This window comes from Carlito syrichta, unplaced genomic scaffold, assembly GCF_000164805.1.
Source record: "Carlito syrichta isolate Samal-C Ts95f unplaced genomic scaffold, Tarsius_syrichta-2.0.1 Scaffold249948, whole genome shotgun sequence".
Lineage (NCBI taxonomy): Eukaryota > Metazoa > Chordata > Mammalia > Primates > Tarsiidae > Carlito > Carlito syrichta.
This window is the reverse complement of record NW_007194044.1, coordinates 335,884-355,202: the sequence shown is the minus strand read 5'-3', so window position 1 is coordinate 355,202 and position 19,319 is coordinate 335,884. Positions and strand designations below refer to the sequence as shown.

At 33.8% G+C, this 19,319-nt stretch overlaps 1 protein-coding gene across 1 annotated transcript in view; it reads right to left on the bottom strand.

Annotated features, from left to right (window-relative positions):
* WDR72 (WD repeat domain 72) overlaps nt 1-18,853 on the bottom strand; it is a gene marked incomplete at its 3' end in the record, with an annotated part of 50,006 nt that extends 31,153 nt beyond the window's left edge. Inside the window, exons 1-10 of the mRNA XM_008051983.1 lie at nt 18,701-18,853; nt 16,025-16,131; nt 10,352-10,430; nt 9,007-9,181; nt 8,242-8,318; nt 7,111-7,230; nt 5,988-6,133; nt 5,510-5,606; nt 1,158-1,302; nt 540-785 (exon numbers count right to left, since the gene is read on the bottom strand). Coding sequence (XP_008050174.1) covers nt 540-785; nt 1,158-1,302; nt 5,510-5,606; nt 5,988-6,133; nt 7,111-7,230; nt 8,242-8,318; nt 9,007-9,181; nt 10,352-10,430; nt 16,025-16,131; nt 18,701-18,853 — 1,345 coding nt within the window. The remainder of the gene's footprint in view (nt 1-539; nt 786-1,157; nt 1,303-5,509; nt 5,607-5,987; nt 6,134-7,110; nt 7,231-8,241; nt 8,319-9,006; nt 9,182-10,351; nt 10,431-16,024; nt 16,132-18,700) is intronic.
* Nucleotides 18,854-19,319: the final 466 nt, after the last annotated feature.

The window sequence follows — 19,319 nt, the reverse complement described above, 5'->3', positions numbered from 1 at the left end:
AGATATGTATAAAGATAAGCCATTTTGCATTGACCATGGTAGCTAAAGATTTGGAAACCTACACGACAATATGAGAGTAAATTAAAATTTGATTATTATTAATCATTTAAAGTGAGCTCATAAAGAATAAACTCCACAATATTTTATTAAGATTTGTTTAAGGGCATTTTAGTAAAGTATGTAGAGTAGGTTTCTATTTGTGCAATATAGTAAAAAGAATGTACATTGCTCTGCTAATATGTGCTTGTATATGCATAGAAAATTTCAACAAGGGTGTGAAGAAACTATTATTAGCAGTTGCCTTTGGTGAAGGGAACTGGAAGATCAAGTAAAAGCAAAAAGTTATTTCTCATTGTATAACCTGCTGCTTAAGCTTTTTAAAAAACCTATATACGTGCTTTAGTTTAACATTAAAATATGTACAAATTTATCAGCAAATGCCTACAAATTCTTTGGGCCTTTAAACCTTCTTTACTGCAACGTGTCGAAACTGCAACTTAAATAGAGCAAATAAAGAGAGTCAAATGAAATTCAACAACCTTTTAACAAAGAACCACCTTCTAGAAGTCCTGCTTTGGCAGCATTCAAAGCCTGTGTAATGATAATTGTCCCATCTTCACAGCCACATATTAGTTTATCAAGACTTGGAACATATTCTGATGAAGTGACTACAGCAGTTTCTGTCCCGTCTTTAACCCCACAAAAATGGTCAGTAAGACTTTGTGACACAGTATGATGCTTATCAAAATTATCTTGAAGAGTCCAGGTAGTAGTTATTGGTATCTCTAAAAGGAAAACACATGTGAAAAGATAACTTGGTTTATGAATTCATCATGGATACAGAAAATATTATCAAGACATCCCTCATTCAAAAACATGAATATAGTACAACAGCCTACCCATATTCATATCGCCAGCATTCATCCTTTGTTATGTTCGGTTGATGCTAATTTGAATCATATTTGTTATACTATTGTAGAAGATCTATAAACTTCCTGTTTATTCCTACTTTTATGTGTGCATCTAATACATAACAGTACATACACACACAAAAATGTTCTTGTTTGTAGCCCCATGTTACTCATTTTAGAAGGACACTGAGTTAATTAGAAATCAGTTCACAAAAGACTTGTGATTAGAAATGGAAGCTGTCTTACCTCTAGGAGAACCATCAAACTTGGATACAGGAACATCAGGGATGTGCCACAAAGTAATTCTTCCTGAGACATCTCCAGAGAACAGTACCTTATAAAAAGGTTCTTTCCTTTCATTCATGTAGCCCATAACAAATGGAAAACTCTGCTTTGAAACAAAAAGCGAGTTATGTAGGAAATTTCTACCTATAGAGAGATGGGTACTGTTTTTAAATGGAGAAAAAAGAATTAATCGCAGAAATAAATATTTTCAACTTATTTCCCACTATTTCAAAATTATCAAGTAGGACAAAACAGTCTTCATAAAACAAAAAGTAAAGTCATAGACTTCAGAGAGTTAATGAGTACCTAACATTTGCTGACCATGTTATGTATATATGTGCACATACGCTATGTGTACACATTACTCCAAGGGGTTTTACACATATTCAGTTAAATAATCCTCACAGTAATCCAGTGAAATTCGTACTCTCATTGTCTTTATTTTATAGACAAGTAAAATGGAAGTGAAGAGGTTGATTTATCTAAGGTGATTGAAACAGCAGTGGGCTTTGAGTCCAGTAATTCTGACTCAGGAGCCAATATCTTGATGATAATACTGTCCCCCAAGAAAACCTCATTTATTTACTGTTCCTTCAGTTCCCATTGTCAGTTAAAATAACAACTAATATTTGTGTGGCAATTTTGTGTTACTAATACGCTTTGCACTTTCTGTTGACTATTTTTCAGATTAACATATTTGGTCTCAAATGTCTCAAGTGACCGCAAGGAAAATTATTCCATAATTTATAACATATATATAATGTATTATACATTATATATTATATATAATATTATATATTATGTATATAAATTAGATACACATGTATAATTTATAATTTTACTGAGGCAGAGAGGCAGAGTATGAAGATCAGGCACAGTGCTCTTAAAGCTATGCCTTCACTAGGGAATGCATCTAGAGTCTCCCCTAATACCTCAGAGCAGGGTAGTTGTTCTTTGGACAGGCTTGTATATGGAGATTATGCACAAGGGATCAAAATGATTAAGTGATTACAAAAACAAAAACCTCTTTTGATGTACAAATAAAAGGCATCCTGAAAAGAAAGCCAACTGCCAGTGCTAGAATTAAAGAAGTCAAGGAAAGTGACGGTTCCTAGTCAGATAATACATGCTTTCAGCCCTGGATTTAGACATATTAGTGGGAAAATTCTATAATACATTTTTAGAGGCTCTTAAGGGCAAAACACTACTACATTTAATTCTCACAACAAAAATATGTAGTAGGTAAATATTGTTATTATCATGCTATGAAGATAAGAAAACTAAGACAGAAAATAATAAATAATTACAAGGCCATACAACCAAGATATATAATTCTCTGTAGTCCAAGAAATGAGTGCATCACAGATGGTTCCAATGAAGTCAGTTATCTAAATGAATCTTTTTTTAGACTTAAATGAACTTTGGGCTCTTACATATCTCACAGTCATAATATTAGAAGTGATACTGATAAAATTTGATTAAATTGGCTATTCAAACTCTCCCAACCTTAGAGCCGTTATTCCAATTCTCTTGTTATTTATATCTGAAAATGAGGCTCTGAGACGCTGATGGGCTACTGATGTTGATGGCAGTACATCTCCTCCCAGCTCAGTGTTCTGCCCCTGCAGCTGAAGTTCCCTGTGGTTATCATCCCCTCTGCCCTCACCTTCCACACTGCCTCTTCTCATTGGTCACCTTTGACGACTCATTTCTTTTCCCCAATAGTTTCCTTTCTAGTTCTGTGATTCACCTGAAAACCCCCTCACAGTCCCTTACCCTATGAGTTCTGGTTTTTTATCACAGTACCTGGTACTGATCACAGGGAACACCAGGAGGCAATAAAACAGTCATTAAGAGTGAGATCTTGGCTGGGCGCGGTGGCTCAGTCTGTAATTCCAGAGCTTTGGGAGGCTGAGGTGAGAGGATTGCCTGAGCCTGGGATTCGAGACCAGTCTGGGCAACTTGGGTGATACCCCATCTCTACAATAAATCACAAAGATCTAGCCGGGCATGGTGATGTGCATCTGCAGTTCCAGCTACTTGGAAGGCTGAGGCTGAAGGATTGCCTGGGTTCAAATCTTGAAATTAACCTCTCTAAGCATCAGTTTTTAGTTCGTGCACTTATATTCCTTATTTGCAATCTTTGGACTGTTTCTGTCCCGTCTACTTCCACCTTAGCACAGCAGCCTTACTACACAACTGAGACCCTGGAAAGCCCAGTTCCTCATCTCAATAGTCAGGACCTCTGCCACATGCCTCAGGAATTACCAGGCTTGATTTGAAGTCAGGGGACACTCATACAGCTGCTGGAAAGAAGGACAAATCCCCATTCTGACTACTGTAACTCTATCAGCAGATGTTCACAGCGTGTTTACAAATGGTAATTCTGAGAACATGTTACTGTCAAACTTTGAGATTTAATTCTATGGTAAAACTCTGAAAAATGAGTCTGACCAATACAAAGCATCCTTTTCTAAGCTCACTGAATGTGTCAAATTCATCTCCTCACCCTACCACAATGCTTTTGTTACCTACCAGGTACAAGAGAGACTAGAGACTCATGTTTAGTGAATGTTGGTGATATTGGAATAAGGGGACGAATATCTGATTGCAATTTATTCCCTGGATTATAATAATAATAACAATGTATTCCTTAGCAAAAAAGGGTGTAAGGATAGGTAGACCAGCTTTTTTCAGTTTCAGATTATTCTATTCATATTTCAGTGACTTCTAGGCACTTTCCACTTTAAAGATACAGAAACAATTATGGTGGTCTAAACAAGAATTATTGGTAGAAGACCTATAAGTTTATTTCTTCATATTTTGAGAAACAAAACAAGGTAAATCCTCTTCACATTTTGAGAAACAAAACAAGGTAAATCCTCATAAAATTAGAATTTTGAAGTTATTTTTAACATCGTTATACTTTTTCCTCATGGTTATGTACAACATTGATAAATGAAGTAACTAGAAGTTCCTGAAGGGCACAACTTATATTTGGCTTTTAGGGAAAACTGTGCTTCGTAAAAATGCATTTTGAAGCTAATGAGGAAGAATGAGCAGACCCTTTAAAAAAATAACTCAATATGCCTTTCTGAGTAAGCTACAGTATTGCTTCTGTGATTAACAGCAAAACAAGGCCCTATTCCTGCCCCAAAACAATTTTAGAAATAGCTCTTGATACATGCCATAATTATAAAGGTTGCCTATGCTCCAGTGGCACTTGAGGTTCTAGTTTTTGGTTGACAACTTCTTAATCAAGTTTTGTGACAAAACCTCACTGATATGTTAAAGGGATAATCACTAAACTACAGGATTTCCAACAGCTATGTTGCCTAATTAAGCGAACCATCATTCTGTTAAAAGTAGCATGCTTTCTTGGTTGACACATCAATAATTCAAAACTCTTCCACTCTCCACGACATAACTTTCTAGATAATTAACTGGTCACAAAGTCCAAAGGTTTAAAAAACAAACACTGTGGGTAAGTAACACTATTGAAATAAAATAACTGCCTAAATTTTCAGGCTCCCTGCACTGTCATAGGTATAATTTAGTCATATAAGAATCTCACAGTTATATTCTCAACTCTCTACCAGGGAAATCATAATTACATTTGATTTAACAAGACAGTTTGTTCATAAGGATAGCTAAATTCATGTGAAAAATATCTCAATATATGGTTAGATAAAAATGATCAAGATATAAAACCATAAAGTTTAAAAATTAAAGTTGATACATCAAGATGTAAACAATGTTTTGTTAAGCCATCTAGCAAAAGGGTCAGCAAAAAAAAATGTGTGGTGTGTGCGTATATGTCTATATGTACATATATGTATATATATAAATGCATACATAAAGACAAAATAAATGTGGGAAATGATAACAATTAGTGAATCGAGGTAGAACACATAAGAGTAATTATTGTACTATTTGATACCTTTCCAAGTATTTGAAATTTTTCCAATAAAACTAAGTAAATACATAAAACAATTTTTAAAATATTCACAGTGAATATTTACTATGGTAAAACTAGATGTTTTAATTCCTTTGGTTTTTTTCAGCATTTATAATTTTTCTATATTAAGTATGTATATATTGTTACAAACTCAAAGACTTAAAAATTATAGATTTTTAAAGATAAAGTTTTCTCTTCAAGAGCCATTAACAATTAAACTTGATTTTCTTGTTAACAACTTGATGTGATGCTTCGATTCAATTTTTTCAAGACTGACTCTGTAACAGACAAAGCAACATTTATCTAAGAAAGGGAGTGAAACAGCTTTGAGGCAGTCACTCTTTTCTTGCATTACCTTATTTTCCTGCACAGAAGTAGAGCACAGTAAATGAGGATAAATGGTCTCTTTAAGCACTCGTCCATCAGCAGGGTATATGCTTTTTGAAAGCCCACTGCGTGGCAAAAATAAAAAGCAAAGTTTAGAACTTTGGGGCTCTTTATTCTTTTTTCCCCTCCTCCCACTTTCAAAAGCCGGATGGTACCATTCAAGTTTCTAAACTCTAGTTAGAAATTGTTGGGTTAATAATTACAAGTGACTTTTTGAAAACCCAGCACCAGCTGTACAAGTTATACATGGTTAATCTCATTCCTTCATCCCCTGCTGTTTTATACAAAGGCTGAAGCCTACCAAGCCCAGAGTAAATCTTCTAGTGCCAAAGTTGTTTTGTTCTGGTTTTTGATCATGGGCAGCATGCAGGGATTTTTCCATAATAAACCTCCCAAAGTTCATTTTCTACCTGAATGTTTTGTATGCCGCTCCCATCTGAGCCCACCTGTTCAGCAGCTGATAGATATAACTGTGACCATCTTCTGTCCAGATGAGGAGTCTGTGAGCAGCAATCACCTCTCCACCCGCAAAGAACTGCCCATTTCTACTAACTTCAGTCAGCAGAAGGGAAAAATCACAATAATCATAAACCTAAAGTACAAAATTGATGCACATTAACAAAAATTTACACTCTGAACTGCCAATGAGACCAGATAAGTTATGCTTACCAAGACTATTTAGAGAATAGTGATAATGTAACAGCATAGTGAACATGAATACCAGACCATATTATAGTCATATATCAAGATATTTTACTAGCACTTATTTTCTCTCATTTATCCTAGGATAGGTTTTAGTGGATAAAGTTTATCTGGTTATATTACTCCAGAATATGCTCATTAAACACGGAAACCAAAAATCCCAAATGCTTAAATAATTTTATTATTTCCATATAGATAGTACAAGTTTAACATCTGAATATTTATTATACACACATATAAATCTATAGCAGAATATAACAGAAATCTTTTTTTAGACAATATACTTGAAATCTTTGTTTAAAAATATATTATAACCATGCAAGTAAGACGAGTAAAACTATAGCTTTGTTAACTAAGCCATTTTTATGAAATATTAAGGAAAAAGGATGCTATCAAATGATGGCCACTTAGCTTTACTTTCTTCTTGGAAATGTCAATAAACATATTCACAAGGAAAAATAATATTATACTCTCTAAAAAAAACCCCACTGAGTGACAAAACATAAAAACATCTAAAAATAAATCTATGTAGGCAAAAAGTATTATTATTATTATTTTTAGTTCTAAAGTGCAGTCACCAACTTTTTAGAATAATTTAGAGATAAATACTCATTATTATTATGATGTGTTAATGAAGTTAGGACACATTACTACATAAATAATATTTTCGGGGTACAAAACTGCTGAATGCAGGGAGTTAAAAACTGATACATCAGTCAAAAAGCCACATCATTCCATGTTCTGGTAATACTATTATAGACAGTTTGTATCATATTTAAGTCATGTTCTTATCATTGTTGCACTAAAAAAAAAGCAAAAAACAAATTACATTTGTACATCACTGGTAGTAATTATGTTATTTTGTACCTTCCAACATTTAGAAAATACCACCAATAGAAGTCTCTCTGTGTATGTGCAAAAACGTATTGTTTGGCAGTTCAAGGACTCGAGAAACTTGGATTCCTTTTCATAGACATCTTGCTTTTCCTTCAAAATGAAAGAAAACATTTTAGTACTAGTTGTGGGTAATTTGTATGCAACCATGAGAAGACCTGCTCCTCATACACCTGATATAGATCACACCATTATAAAATGAATAATACTCAAGTTTCTTTGAGTGTTTTGAACTAAGAAGTTACTTTGCAGTAGAAGCTGTGAGCAGAAATTTCACTTGGATTCAAGGATTCATTACATGCAATCATTCAACAAACATTCTGTGGGGAACTATACTGGGTGCTGAGAATATAAAGATAAAAATAAGTTACAGACTTTCAGACATGGCAGAAAGATCAAACAAAAAACAGTAAAATGATGACTAAAAGCATCCCTACAGTATTTTAATTGCTAAAAAAATGACAAAGTACTTTGAAAAGACAGAAAAGTAGCTAACGTGGACACACAAAATACTATGTTTCCAATAAATTTCTAATAATGCTGTACGTGTACTTGAGCTCAGCATGCCAACACAGTGTCTAGGGTTCTTTAATTCCTAAAGGGATCCAGAGCTCCTTGGGGAATCCTAAATAATTTTCGTCACCAACACAAATACTATGGCTATTTTTTTGTCCATTTCCTCAACTAGTATTTTGACGCCATGGAGCAGGTAAATGTATGGACTCCCAGGAAACATGCCCCCAAGTTGTACATAGTCATCTCCCTGCCACTGCTCACATTTACCCAGAACAAAGGAGCTCTTGTTTTGTAAAGAAAAAGAGATATTATGCTATGATTTTTTAAAAATTAAAGATGTAATCTGTGTATGTGTGTGTGTCTATATGTAGCTAAAAACATTAGTCTGTGCATAGAGAAAAAGTTGGAAGAATAAATGTAGCGCTGTTCATCCCTAGGAAGAAAGATAGGGGGAAGTATATGGAGGTAAAATGTATATACTTCTCTATTACTTGAACTTTTAACAATGATCATGTGATATTCCTATAATCATAAAATTTCAATAACTATGTTTGAAATTGGAGAGAAAAGAGTAGTTTTCAAACCAACCTGAATGCTGTTGATAGACAAGGAGAGATCCCATACTTTCAGTTCACCGGCTACTGATACCACCAAGAGAGAATCTTCTGTAAGAAAAACAAAGGTCACCTATAATCTGATCACTGATAGAACTAGCTGCTTTAAAAGATAATTTCATAGTCATTTAAGGATTAAGCAGGGCTGTGTTGGTGGAAAATATTTAATTTGGAGGGTTTTTTGAAATAAATAAGAGTAAAGATTTTATATCATGTTCCAAGTTTAAGATTTCAAAGTGATCATGTGTGTAAGAAGAGCACCACTGAAAGTAAAGCCGCCTTGCAAAGCACCATGTTGGTAATATTAAAGCTTCCTATTTCAGAAATAAGTAAGGAGCCAATTTCCACTTTCCTGTATAGTCACTCATTACAGAAACTGAATTCTTCCCACAACTATATCCAGAAGATACAGCAGGGTGAAATCCAAGAGTCCTTCTAATCCACAACAAAAACCTGCTTGTCTCTCTTAAAATGTACCAAGCAGAACTGGGTCGTGGAAACACAGATTCTTTCCTCTTTCCATTTCATCTTAACCTTTGCTGACTTTCCAAGGACTTGAATCATTGGTACGAGTGATCTCAGTTTTCTTTGATCTAGTTTATGGAGTTGTCCTCATTCACAGGTAAATATAAACAGGCATTCTTTATGAACTCCACCCTTGTCCAATAATTCAACAAATAAATAAAAAATAGGTATTTTTAGATGCAATTTTTCGTGTTATCCAATACCAAATAATTACCTTGAATTCTCATGGAGTGAACAATGCACATGCAGTTGATCCAATCAGGAGACAGAGATGATGTGAAAGTGTGAACAACAGCCAAAGTATTGGCATCAATTACAAGGATATCTTGATATTCTCCACAACAAAGAAGCCAGCCTTCTCCCATCATCCGGAATGAGCAGTGGTAATACTATGTAAATGGAATTCACAGTCAAAATTTAATTATCTCTAGCAATTAACATATATTTGGGTATATGCAAGACTTCTCTATATTTTAGTTTTAGTATCTGTTCAATTAAGGTATGTAACTGAATAGCAACTAAAATTACCTTTAGTTCCATTATTTCACACCCCTAAAGTATACATTTTACACTTTAGTCTTATTTGTATCTCATCATTTTTCTGGAGAAAGCGAGATCTTTCAGAAGAAGGAAAGCACACAAGTATATTATTTATAGACTGCCATTTAGAACTAAACAACACAACCCAGGTTTCTTACCCTAGCAACACTGCCACATGTTAAGAAGAAATAAAATAACTTTTGAGGATTTCTTGTGTCAAATACATTTTGGAAATGGCTTTTATTAAAGATCAAGTAATACGTTGTATCCTTAATAAACTCACTCATTATTCTGGGTTTTGGTTCCAGAAAAATGGAAAGGAGTTTGTGAATGTTGTGATGCAAGTCATCAGCACAAAAAGCAATGTGATAAAAAGTATATATATAATATGTAAATATTATATAGTCATATTATATTATATATACATATATGCATATCGTATTATATATATTGTAATATGCAAATTATATACACTTTCAGAACTAATGTCATCATGCAGCTAACTTATATATGCTTGAAGTTCACCTGCTGAAAAGTCAAGATCTACTTAAATATTGGGAAGTGATTGTAAAGGTTATAACTATGCTTCTTATTCTCTTTTTATAAGTAAGAAAATCAGAAATTAAGAAGCTATTCACTAAAAAAAAGTTACAATTAGAAATGAGGAGGAAACTCATATTACAAAATAGCACATCATTAAAAATGAATATTTACACACGTGCACATGTGTGTGTGTGTTTTGTGCCATTAAGGAAATACATGGAAATTGCCTTTCAAATGTATTGTTAGAAAGCTACAAAAATGAAAGAATCAGAAAAAAATCTAGTTGAATAATACCTTTGGGGAAATAAAAATACCAAAGTATCAGATAATTACTGACAGTAGTCTACATTCATGACTAAATAAAGATTCAAGGAAAGAACATTCTCCGAAGACACTTTTAAAAACATGTATATAGCAAATACTCTAAATGAGTTGTAGAATTCCAGAAATGCTCTGTAGGAAGTAAGTGTACTTACACAGATTGCAGTGTGCCTGTAAGGAAGTATGGCCTTCTCCACGCACTGTCCGTTCATGACATTCCAAACACACATCTCCCTAGCAGAGATAACTTTGTATTATTCTCTGTCATTTCCACTCAATTGGCTGGAATAATTTTTGTGCCACCAAGTTTTTCTTTAGTGCCGCACTTAAGTGAAGCCTGATCATTTATGTGGCTTTTTGTTACAGATTACTGGGCAAGAAAATGTTGTGGTCATTAGCAGGAATGACATACTGTATCTGTATCTTTTTGTTAGGGTAATTACACCCTGCCTCCAGCCAGCCTGTAAACCTTACTTTAGGGCCAACCTAGCCTACAACAAATTGTGGGGATACTGCTATCATGGCCTGTTAGTGACAGCACAATAATCTTTCCAAGGAAACTGAATCCTCTTGAAAATGCTTTATTTCACTGAACTTAAGCTACATATGCTAAAAAGTGTAATGCATCAAGTGCTGCATCTTCTGGAGCCAAGGTAACATTTTTGTAAAACCAAACAGTGCCACCAAGAGGCTATATTTGGTCCATCATTGATGCGGTTTATTTCTTTGCTTTGGTCTGAAATCCTGAAATCATCATTGCCACTTAATATTTAGAAAACTATTATTGTTTAGAAAACACTTACTTGGTTATAATATACACACGCACACATATGTATACACACAGACTTTATGAAGACATAGATACAGTTATAAAATACAGTTACAAAATACATCCATTGCAGGGAAATTTAAATCTACATGATTTCTGTTCTACAATAATCAGAATGACTGTTTCAGAGTTGTTCGGTAATATTCTTTAGTTTTGACAGTTTCAACACATAAGCAAAATTTTTCATGAAAGAAAAATTAAAATTTTATAGATATTAAGGACAAATATATTGGCTAATGATGCTAAATACTATATGCATTTGGTGATTTTCAGGCTTTTTTTGTTTTCCTAACCTAGCATTGGAACTCAATCTTCTAAATCAGTTTTTAAAGTATGGTGATTTTGCTTCTTCCTTCCTCCCTCCACTTTCCAAGGGCAGTTGACAATGTTGTGAGATATTTTTGGTTGTTAGAACTAGGAACTCACTACTGACATCTAGTGGGTAGAGGCCAAGGATGCTGCTAAAATCTTACAATACATGGGACCTTTCTCCATAACAAAGAATTATCCAGTCCCAAATGTCCTTAGTACTGAGGTTGAGAAGCCATATTTCAAATATAAAACGAAAATATTCAATTTTTTCCCCTCTATTCATATCTAACCTCATTCCAAAAACAATTTGCGGTAAAACTGAAAAGGCATGCAATTCTATAGAATGGGGGGAAATCTGTGTCTCTGTGTGTGTGTACTCAAAAATAAAATTGGAAGAAAAGTAGAAATTGAAATAACGCATCTCAAAGGTAAATAAACTAATAATACATCTATAAGGTAAATAATTATATTACAAAGCTACAGTAATTGAACCTTAAATAGCTAACACTTTAAAATTTTAGCTCTATAAGGGATTTGAGTTTATCACTATTGTTTTTCTCTCTAGCTATGCATCAACAATCACCTGAAGATATTTCAAAATTACCCTCAGAGATTCTAATTCCATGGCTCTGTGGTTTTAAAAAGCTCCTGGTCAGTTGACCTCCCTACATATTAGATTTATTCAACAATTAAAAAAAATACTGATGACTAAGACAATACAGGCATCAAATCAGGCTACTTGTTACATTTTCCATAATTGGTGCCTGAGCATCAGTTAAGGCTCCCCCAGTGATACTAATATATTTAAACCATCTTGGATTCCAATGCTTTCTCTGTTTGTTTGCTTATCATCTTATTTTCTATGTTAAATTGAAAAAAATGCAAAAATATCACAATGAAAAGATTGACTCTTTGCCTATCAATTATATTTAATAGAAGATAAGTTGAAAAAGTAAATTTGTGGTGTATCACAAGTAGCATTGACATTTCAGCTGGAACTGTACAAGTTACATGTGTAACAATTAGACATGAAATCTAACTATTAAGATGCATACACTCTTTGTTTTATAATACTATCCCCAAAGTTTGTACACAGCTAAGATCATCTTCAATTATAGAAAGTTAAATTTAACAAATTTCAGAAAATTTTAAATTCTTAAATTTTTATTTCAATAAAAAAGAACAACACAGAAGAAAGTATATATAATATATAAAATTGAAAATTGTAATATTTTCACCACAAGTTTCTTAAGAAATGGCCTTTTTTGTGTTATTCAACTATATATCCTTCAGAACCTCAATAAAAATTCATTAAATGGATAAATACATTATTTTCCCATATACTTTTCATCTTTCAGAAATACTATCTTCTCTTGGATTTATAGTTGTATACTTATAACACTTATTGCTTTGCTTAAATTGTAATGAAGTATCTGGAAAGAGATGAGATAAACATGAATACTCGGATTGTCATCCTAAATTGGAAGTCTATCACAATCTTCAAATTCTCTTTTCCCTTGTCTTCCATTATACTTTTTGATTTTTCTTTGGCATTCTCAGATTCCTCTTCTTCTTTTGCCTGCTTTTTAGGAATTGGTTTTTCTTAGATATTTTTGTCTCATACTTTCTTACATCCTCACATTTCATTCTATGTTTCAGTGAGTTATCTACTTCCATGACTTCAGGTAGTGTTACTAAGCTATTGGAAGCTCAGATTTTTTCACCTATGCTCTAGATCTCCATATGAAACTAGCAATTAGACATCTCCACCTGTATGACTTCACATTCCTTGTGTTCAAAATGAAACACAGTATCTTCCCTCCTTGGTTCCTGTGTCAATGAAAGGTATTGTCACTAATAAATTTCCAAGTTATTTTTGACCCACACTTCCTCTCACTGCCCCAAATGTGGGCCACTTGCTACTCCAAATATAGTCTCTGGACCAGCAATGCCTAGGTATGTGGTTGAAATGCATGTTTTAGATCCAAGTCAAGACCAACTGAATGTTTATCTTTGGGAGTGAAGCCCAGAATTCTTTATTTAAATAAACTCTGCAAATGATTCTGATGCATGCTCAGGTCTAAGGAGCATGCTGCCTTCTTTCTGGTCTTATCTCTTGCTGGCAATTTAAACTTTTATTAATAAATAATAACCCTATCAGTACCAAGACTTTTTATCTTAAAGTTTTGTTAACTATATTTATTAATATATTAATATAGCTATTAAACTTTATTTTGATTAGTATACATCGAATAATATGTAATTGAGATTACTATTTTATTCAAATGTATTTCAACTTTATCATTTTGTGCTATTTGTCTAATATTTTCCTTGATTTTTTTGCTTCCTTTGGATTAAACAACTCTTTTAAATTGTAAGTTATACTATTTCTTTCATTTTTATTTATTTTGTCTATTCTTTTAATAGCTACCCTAGAAATGTCAATATATACGTACAGCATGAAGTCTAAAGTTAATCAACATCTTTACCCACCTCTAGAATTCCAGAACATGTGGAATCCAATCACTACACTATTACATGCTATCATATATATGTGTAGGTGGGTGTATATAAACATTATGCATTATAGTCTTTTAATTTTCACCTCAAGTTTCTCTAGAAAGGGCTTTTAAAAAAATTTTCTGAAACTTTGCTGATTTTTATTTGATATTTCTTCTTCCATCTTAGGTCTTCCTTCTGAAATCATTGCTCTTCTTACTGAAAAATATCACTTAAAATTTTTCTACTTACAGAGGGTCTGATGGTAATAAACACTCTTAGTTGTTGTTTGTCTTAAAGTTTATTATTTTGCCCAAATTTTTGAGGGTATTTTTGTTGGATATATAATTCTAAGTTGACAAATATTTTCTCCCCACTTTCTGAAGTGATTTCTCTGCTTTCTGGTCTTCATCCTGCTATTGGGAAATCAGCTCTCAGTTTAATTAGCATTCTTTTGTAAATAATCTGCCATTTCCATGGTCTACTTCCAGGATCTTCTTTTTTTTCTTTTGCATTCTGTAGTTTCAACATCAGGTCTCCAATTTTTTATTTATTTTCATTATCCTGGAATTGTTTAGGATTCCTGAACCTGAGAATTTATGCCTACAAATGAAATAATACTTTGGGAAAAAATAAAAAACTAGCCATGAAGCTACTCTGAGTTCCCTCTGATAATCATGGAGGCAGAAATGCTAAGCCCACAGTCACTTCCTGGGACTCTTCAAAGCTAAAAATACATTGGTTGTCTGCACAATTATAGGGCAAGCCTAGTAAGTGTAATAACTTCCAGTGGATTAAGTTAGAATTTGCTAAATAATCCAAGGACTGCCTAAGAAGTATCTTATAGATACAGGATAAATTTCAGTGAATCCCAGAAGAAGAGAGTTCTAGAAAATTCAGAACATTTTGGCAAAGGAATACAGCTAATCAGACTCCTTGGCTCTTTAACCATCATATTTACAGGGCTCATACTGCCAAATTCATTGATTATCAAAAACGTATCCATTAACCCTAGTTTCTTTTTTGGAGCCAGACTACTATGGGCAAAAACCTCAACCTGGAACTCAGTAACTTCAAATCTTTTTCTTACTTACCTATTAAGTTTTTCTCAACTCTCCATGTAGTCCCAGAAAAAAATTCTCCATCTCTCAAATTTTCTAGATTGAGAATAAAAATCCCCACATGTGTGGCAGGCTTTGTGACAGCCCTGGTGTATGAAAGCTACTCACAAATGTTTAAAAAATGTACTAGAACATTTTACTTTAGACTCAGCCAAAGTTCAATCTCTCTAAATATAACAATTATTGCTTTACTATAATCTATGAGAATGTACCTCTTTGATATCTGTTCTACTAGCCATTTTGTTAAAACTCTTCTGTTTTACAAGTTGAACCTTGTTCCTCATTCTTTTGTTCTCAGAATTCAGAGGCATATAATTTCTCTTTGGGTTAAAAACAAATGAGAGGCTTCTCTTATTTCAACCAGCAACCCAATCCCTCATTCACAAAGTATGCTGAATCAATGCCACATTCTTGGGTATACCTTGGAAAATAACTCATCAGTAGTCTAGTTCATAGTAATTCTTCTATCATTGGGGTTTTTTCCTACAGCTAAGTTCAATTTCATGGGAGCAGGCCTCACTTCTGTAAAACTGCACCCAAATCAATGACTATGTTCTTTTCCCTTTTCTCTCCCACTATTCTACTCACATTTGAGTCCGCTCCTCTGTTAGCTTTATGATGGCATCAGACAAGGGTGCAACACAAAGATTGTAACTATTGAATTGTTTTTGTAAAACTATGAAAGCTTGAATGGTCTTTTTTTAACAACTCAAAGTGAGTGACTACATGAAAAAAGACAAGCACCTAGATTTTCTATTTTGAATTCTACAATACTAAGCATTTGTCACTATCCTTCACACAGAGTATCACAAGTGTAGATACACATATTGAAATATTTATCTTGTCACAATCCAGCAAAAAAGAGTATCGAGTGGGAAGTCACAGTATTGATTACATTCTTTGGTACCATCACACAAGTTATTCAAAACCTCACTGTCTAAATGTTCCTATATATAAAAGGCACATTTTGATCACAAAGATTTCCTTCAGAGCTAAAATTGTACCCCATCATAGTTTTTTAAATAGGAAGAGAAGTGAAGAATGGGGCAAAGTTCCACACGTCTTACCCATTTTCAGCAGCACTAACAATACAGGGCTGTTTAGAGAAGTCCCTGGCTTTTGCCAAACATGTTACCGAAGCCGAATGACCGAATAGGAGTTCTTTCGCTGAAATCTGAAAACAATGAGAGTGAGTTTTTAAATAACTGTAAACTAAAGGAAAAAAAAATAACATTATATAGTATTCATAATTCTGATTAGGAAATCCTGTTATATTATGTGTTTGCTGTACATAAGTTTCAGGAAAACTGACATATGACATATCAAAATCCTCAGAATAATGAACTTCTAAGTAGAGGAATTGTGTTGTACACATATTTTGCTTATTTTGTTTTGGTATCCATTATGAAACTTGCAAAATTGCCAGACCTGTCTTACAACATCTAGGTTGTGAATACAAATAAGTCAGTGTTGATGCTTATTATGCACAAAATGGTTCCCAAATGATAGTAGCATATTAATGTGCAGATTTCAGAATTTCAAATGAACTTACAAAATAATACAAGAGAAAGTATTACCCTTTTGAAACCATTATAATACCTTATTTGGTGATGGGAATATTAAGTTGGTACAGTCCTTGATTTTTGCATAGTCTGGAACTTTCCCTGATAATAGTTGATCAGTTGTGATGTAGGGACAAGATTAATGGGGAAATATGAGAAGTTGTTCATTTCTTCTAGTTCTATAGTTAGCCATAGAAAATGTTACGTAAAACCTTCACATGGAGTCTGTCACATTTGTACTAATCAATAACTTACTCAATAATTAATGTTTTCACAATATCTTCACAGTGAATTTCCAAAACACAAAGTTGATCTCATTTCCAACTTAAAACCCAATGACTCTCCTTGCTTAGAGGAATCAACATGAACTTCACTTGTTATCTAAACGTCTCCACAACTAGGACCCCATCTTCTTCTCTGACCTTTGCTCTATCTGATCCTTGTTCACAATAGGCTCTAGTAAAAGAGAGCTCCTTACTTTTCTCCAAGCACAGGGTGTTTCCTTAACGCAGAAAGTCCTTTTTTCTTCCACTCCTGCTGATCTAATTCTCATTCTTAGCTTGTATGTCTAACCTTGGATATCTCAATGATGGCACTCTTGGCATTTTGGATGGAAACATTCTTTATTATAAGGAGTTATCATGTGTACTATACAATGTTTATAGCATCCCTGGCCTCTACCCACTAGATACTAGTGGCATTTCTCTTCCTTCAATTGTGACAATAAAAAACACCTGCAGATATTAGCAAATATCTCTTGGGAGGGTAAAACTGCCCCCTGTTAAGAACCACCACTCTAATTCCAAGCAAAAAACTTGCTCCTAAGAGAAGCATGGCATAACTTCCCACTGAATAGGCAATGAAGACCATTCCCTACTTAGAGTACATTGTATTAATGTCCTAATTGCACCATAGTAACCTATGTTTTTCCTCTACCTTACTGCAACCTCCTGGGCAGCCAGTACCACATAATATTATTCGTGTTTGAACATGTGAATGAGAATCTGTGGCATACTGCTTAACACGGAGTAGGCACTCAAAGATGCGTGTTGAACAAATGTTGAATATATACCAGGAATATATTTTTAAAAATACAGATGCTGGAATTCCAAATTTCTTAAGTTTATAGCAACCTACATATTACTAGACAATGTACTCTGGTTAGAAAATAATACACTCCAACATTAAAAAGAGTAGCAAGACATTTTAAACCATTTAGAAGTCTGAGTTTAAACTATAATAGGAAATTAATATGAGGGCTACCATTTTCAAAGCACAACTGTTGCAATAATACCCATTCTTTCACTCAAGAGTGTTCATTAACATTGAACTGAGCTGGTCTGCTCTGCAGTTCTTAGCAGTCCTATAGTAGAACTATTCAGTGATGGGAGATGTTAATTAATTACACTATAAAATAGAATTACAATTAATTGTTAATTTAGGTTTTAAAGTGACAAACTTTAAAGGCTAAAAATAGTCCTTGATCTTTAAAAGGCTTCTTAATGAGGCCAGTATACTTTAAGTACATCATTAGTTTAAATGTTCAAATTGGATCTAAAGACTACTAGAGTTAAGCAAATATCTATTCCAATATGTTAAATGTTTATGACTTGGGACAGGGACAATTAATTGCTAATCAATGGGCCAAATCCTAGATGAGGTCAGGTTCTGAAATAGGAGGACGACAATAGTAAATTGGATTTAAAGCATTTTGATGTGATCTGTAAAAATCACAGACAAGCAGAGACTAAAAGAATAGCAAGAAGGCCAAACCAGTAGAAACACCCAGATAATTAAGATATTACTCATTTAGTTAATAGTTGTTTTCAAGAGTGCCCTTTGTTTAGATTAATGAGCCATAATTTTTAGAATTATACTTATATGTCTGTAGTTCAGTTACTTAAGCATATAATTCAGGGTATAAAATAGTAAAATTCAGTGTAGCTTAACACTCAGCTGGTAGCTAAGATGAGCAATATTCATAATATAATTTTCAAATATAATCTTAATCCATCCTATAATACTTTACTTTCTCAAAATTCAGAGACAAAGCCAATTTATTACTTTAGTAGGCATCTTTTACCAATTATGCAAAACTTTCACGGTCATTACAGGTACAATAAGCAAGTTGTGCTTATTTTGTGAGTGTCGTCTCTTTCAATATCAATACTTTTCACTAACCTTTAGTTCAGGTGAGAGATTCCAGAGACAGAGTTGACCCTCTTGACTTCCAGTCACAATTGTTCGCTGATCATCAGTGATCATGATGGCAGTGATGCTGTGGGAAGGGGCCTTTTTCCCCCAGAGTGCCACTGCTTGCAGCAAAGTTCTCATGTTGGGTGAATCCTGGACACAGAGAGCAGGGATAAAATGTGCACGATCACCTTTCTTCAATTTGGGGAAACTGATAATATCACAAAGTGGATCTATGATGACACAAACTTTAACAACATGTTCTCCCAGGGCTATGGGAAAAAGGGTACTTCCCCATCAATTAGAGGAGGAGGTAATCATCAGCCATTGGAATTACCATGCACACTGTTACTCCATCAAAGAAAAATGGCTTTTTTCCTAAATTCTGATTACTGGTGAAGAAAAAGATAGGGATAATCTATCCACGCCACACCCACTTCTTCCTACGGCGCGATCCCACCTACTCCAAACCCTGCTAGGCCTCTCAAAAACAGAGCTGTCTACACAGTATAATTCAAAGACAGCTTTGTAGACTATTCCTAGAAATATCATCTCATCTAGGTAACAAATTCCTGAAATTGCTGAATTTGCTACTAAAAAGTAAATT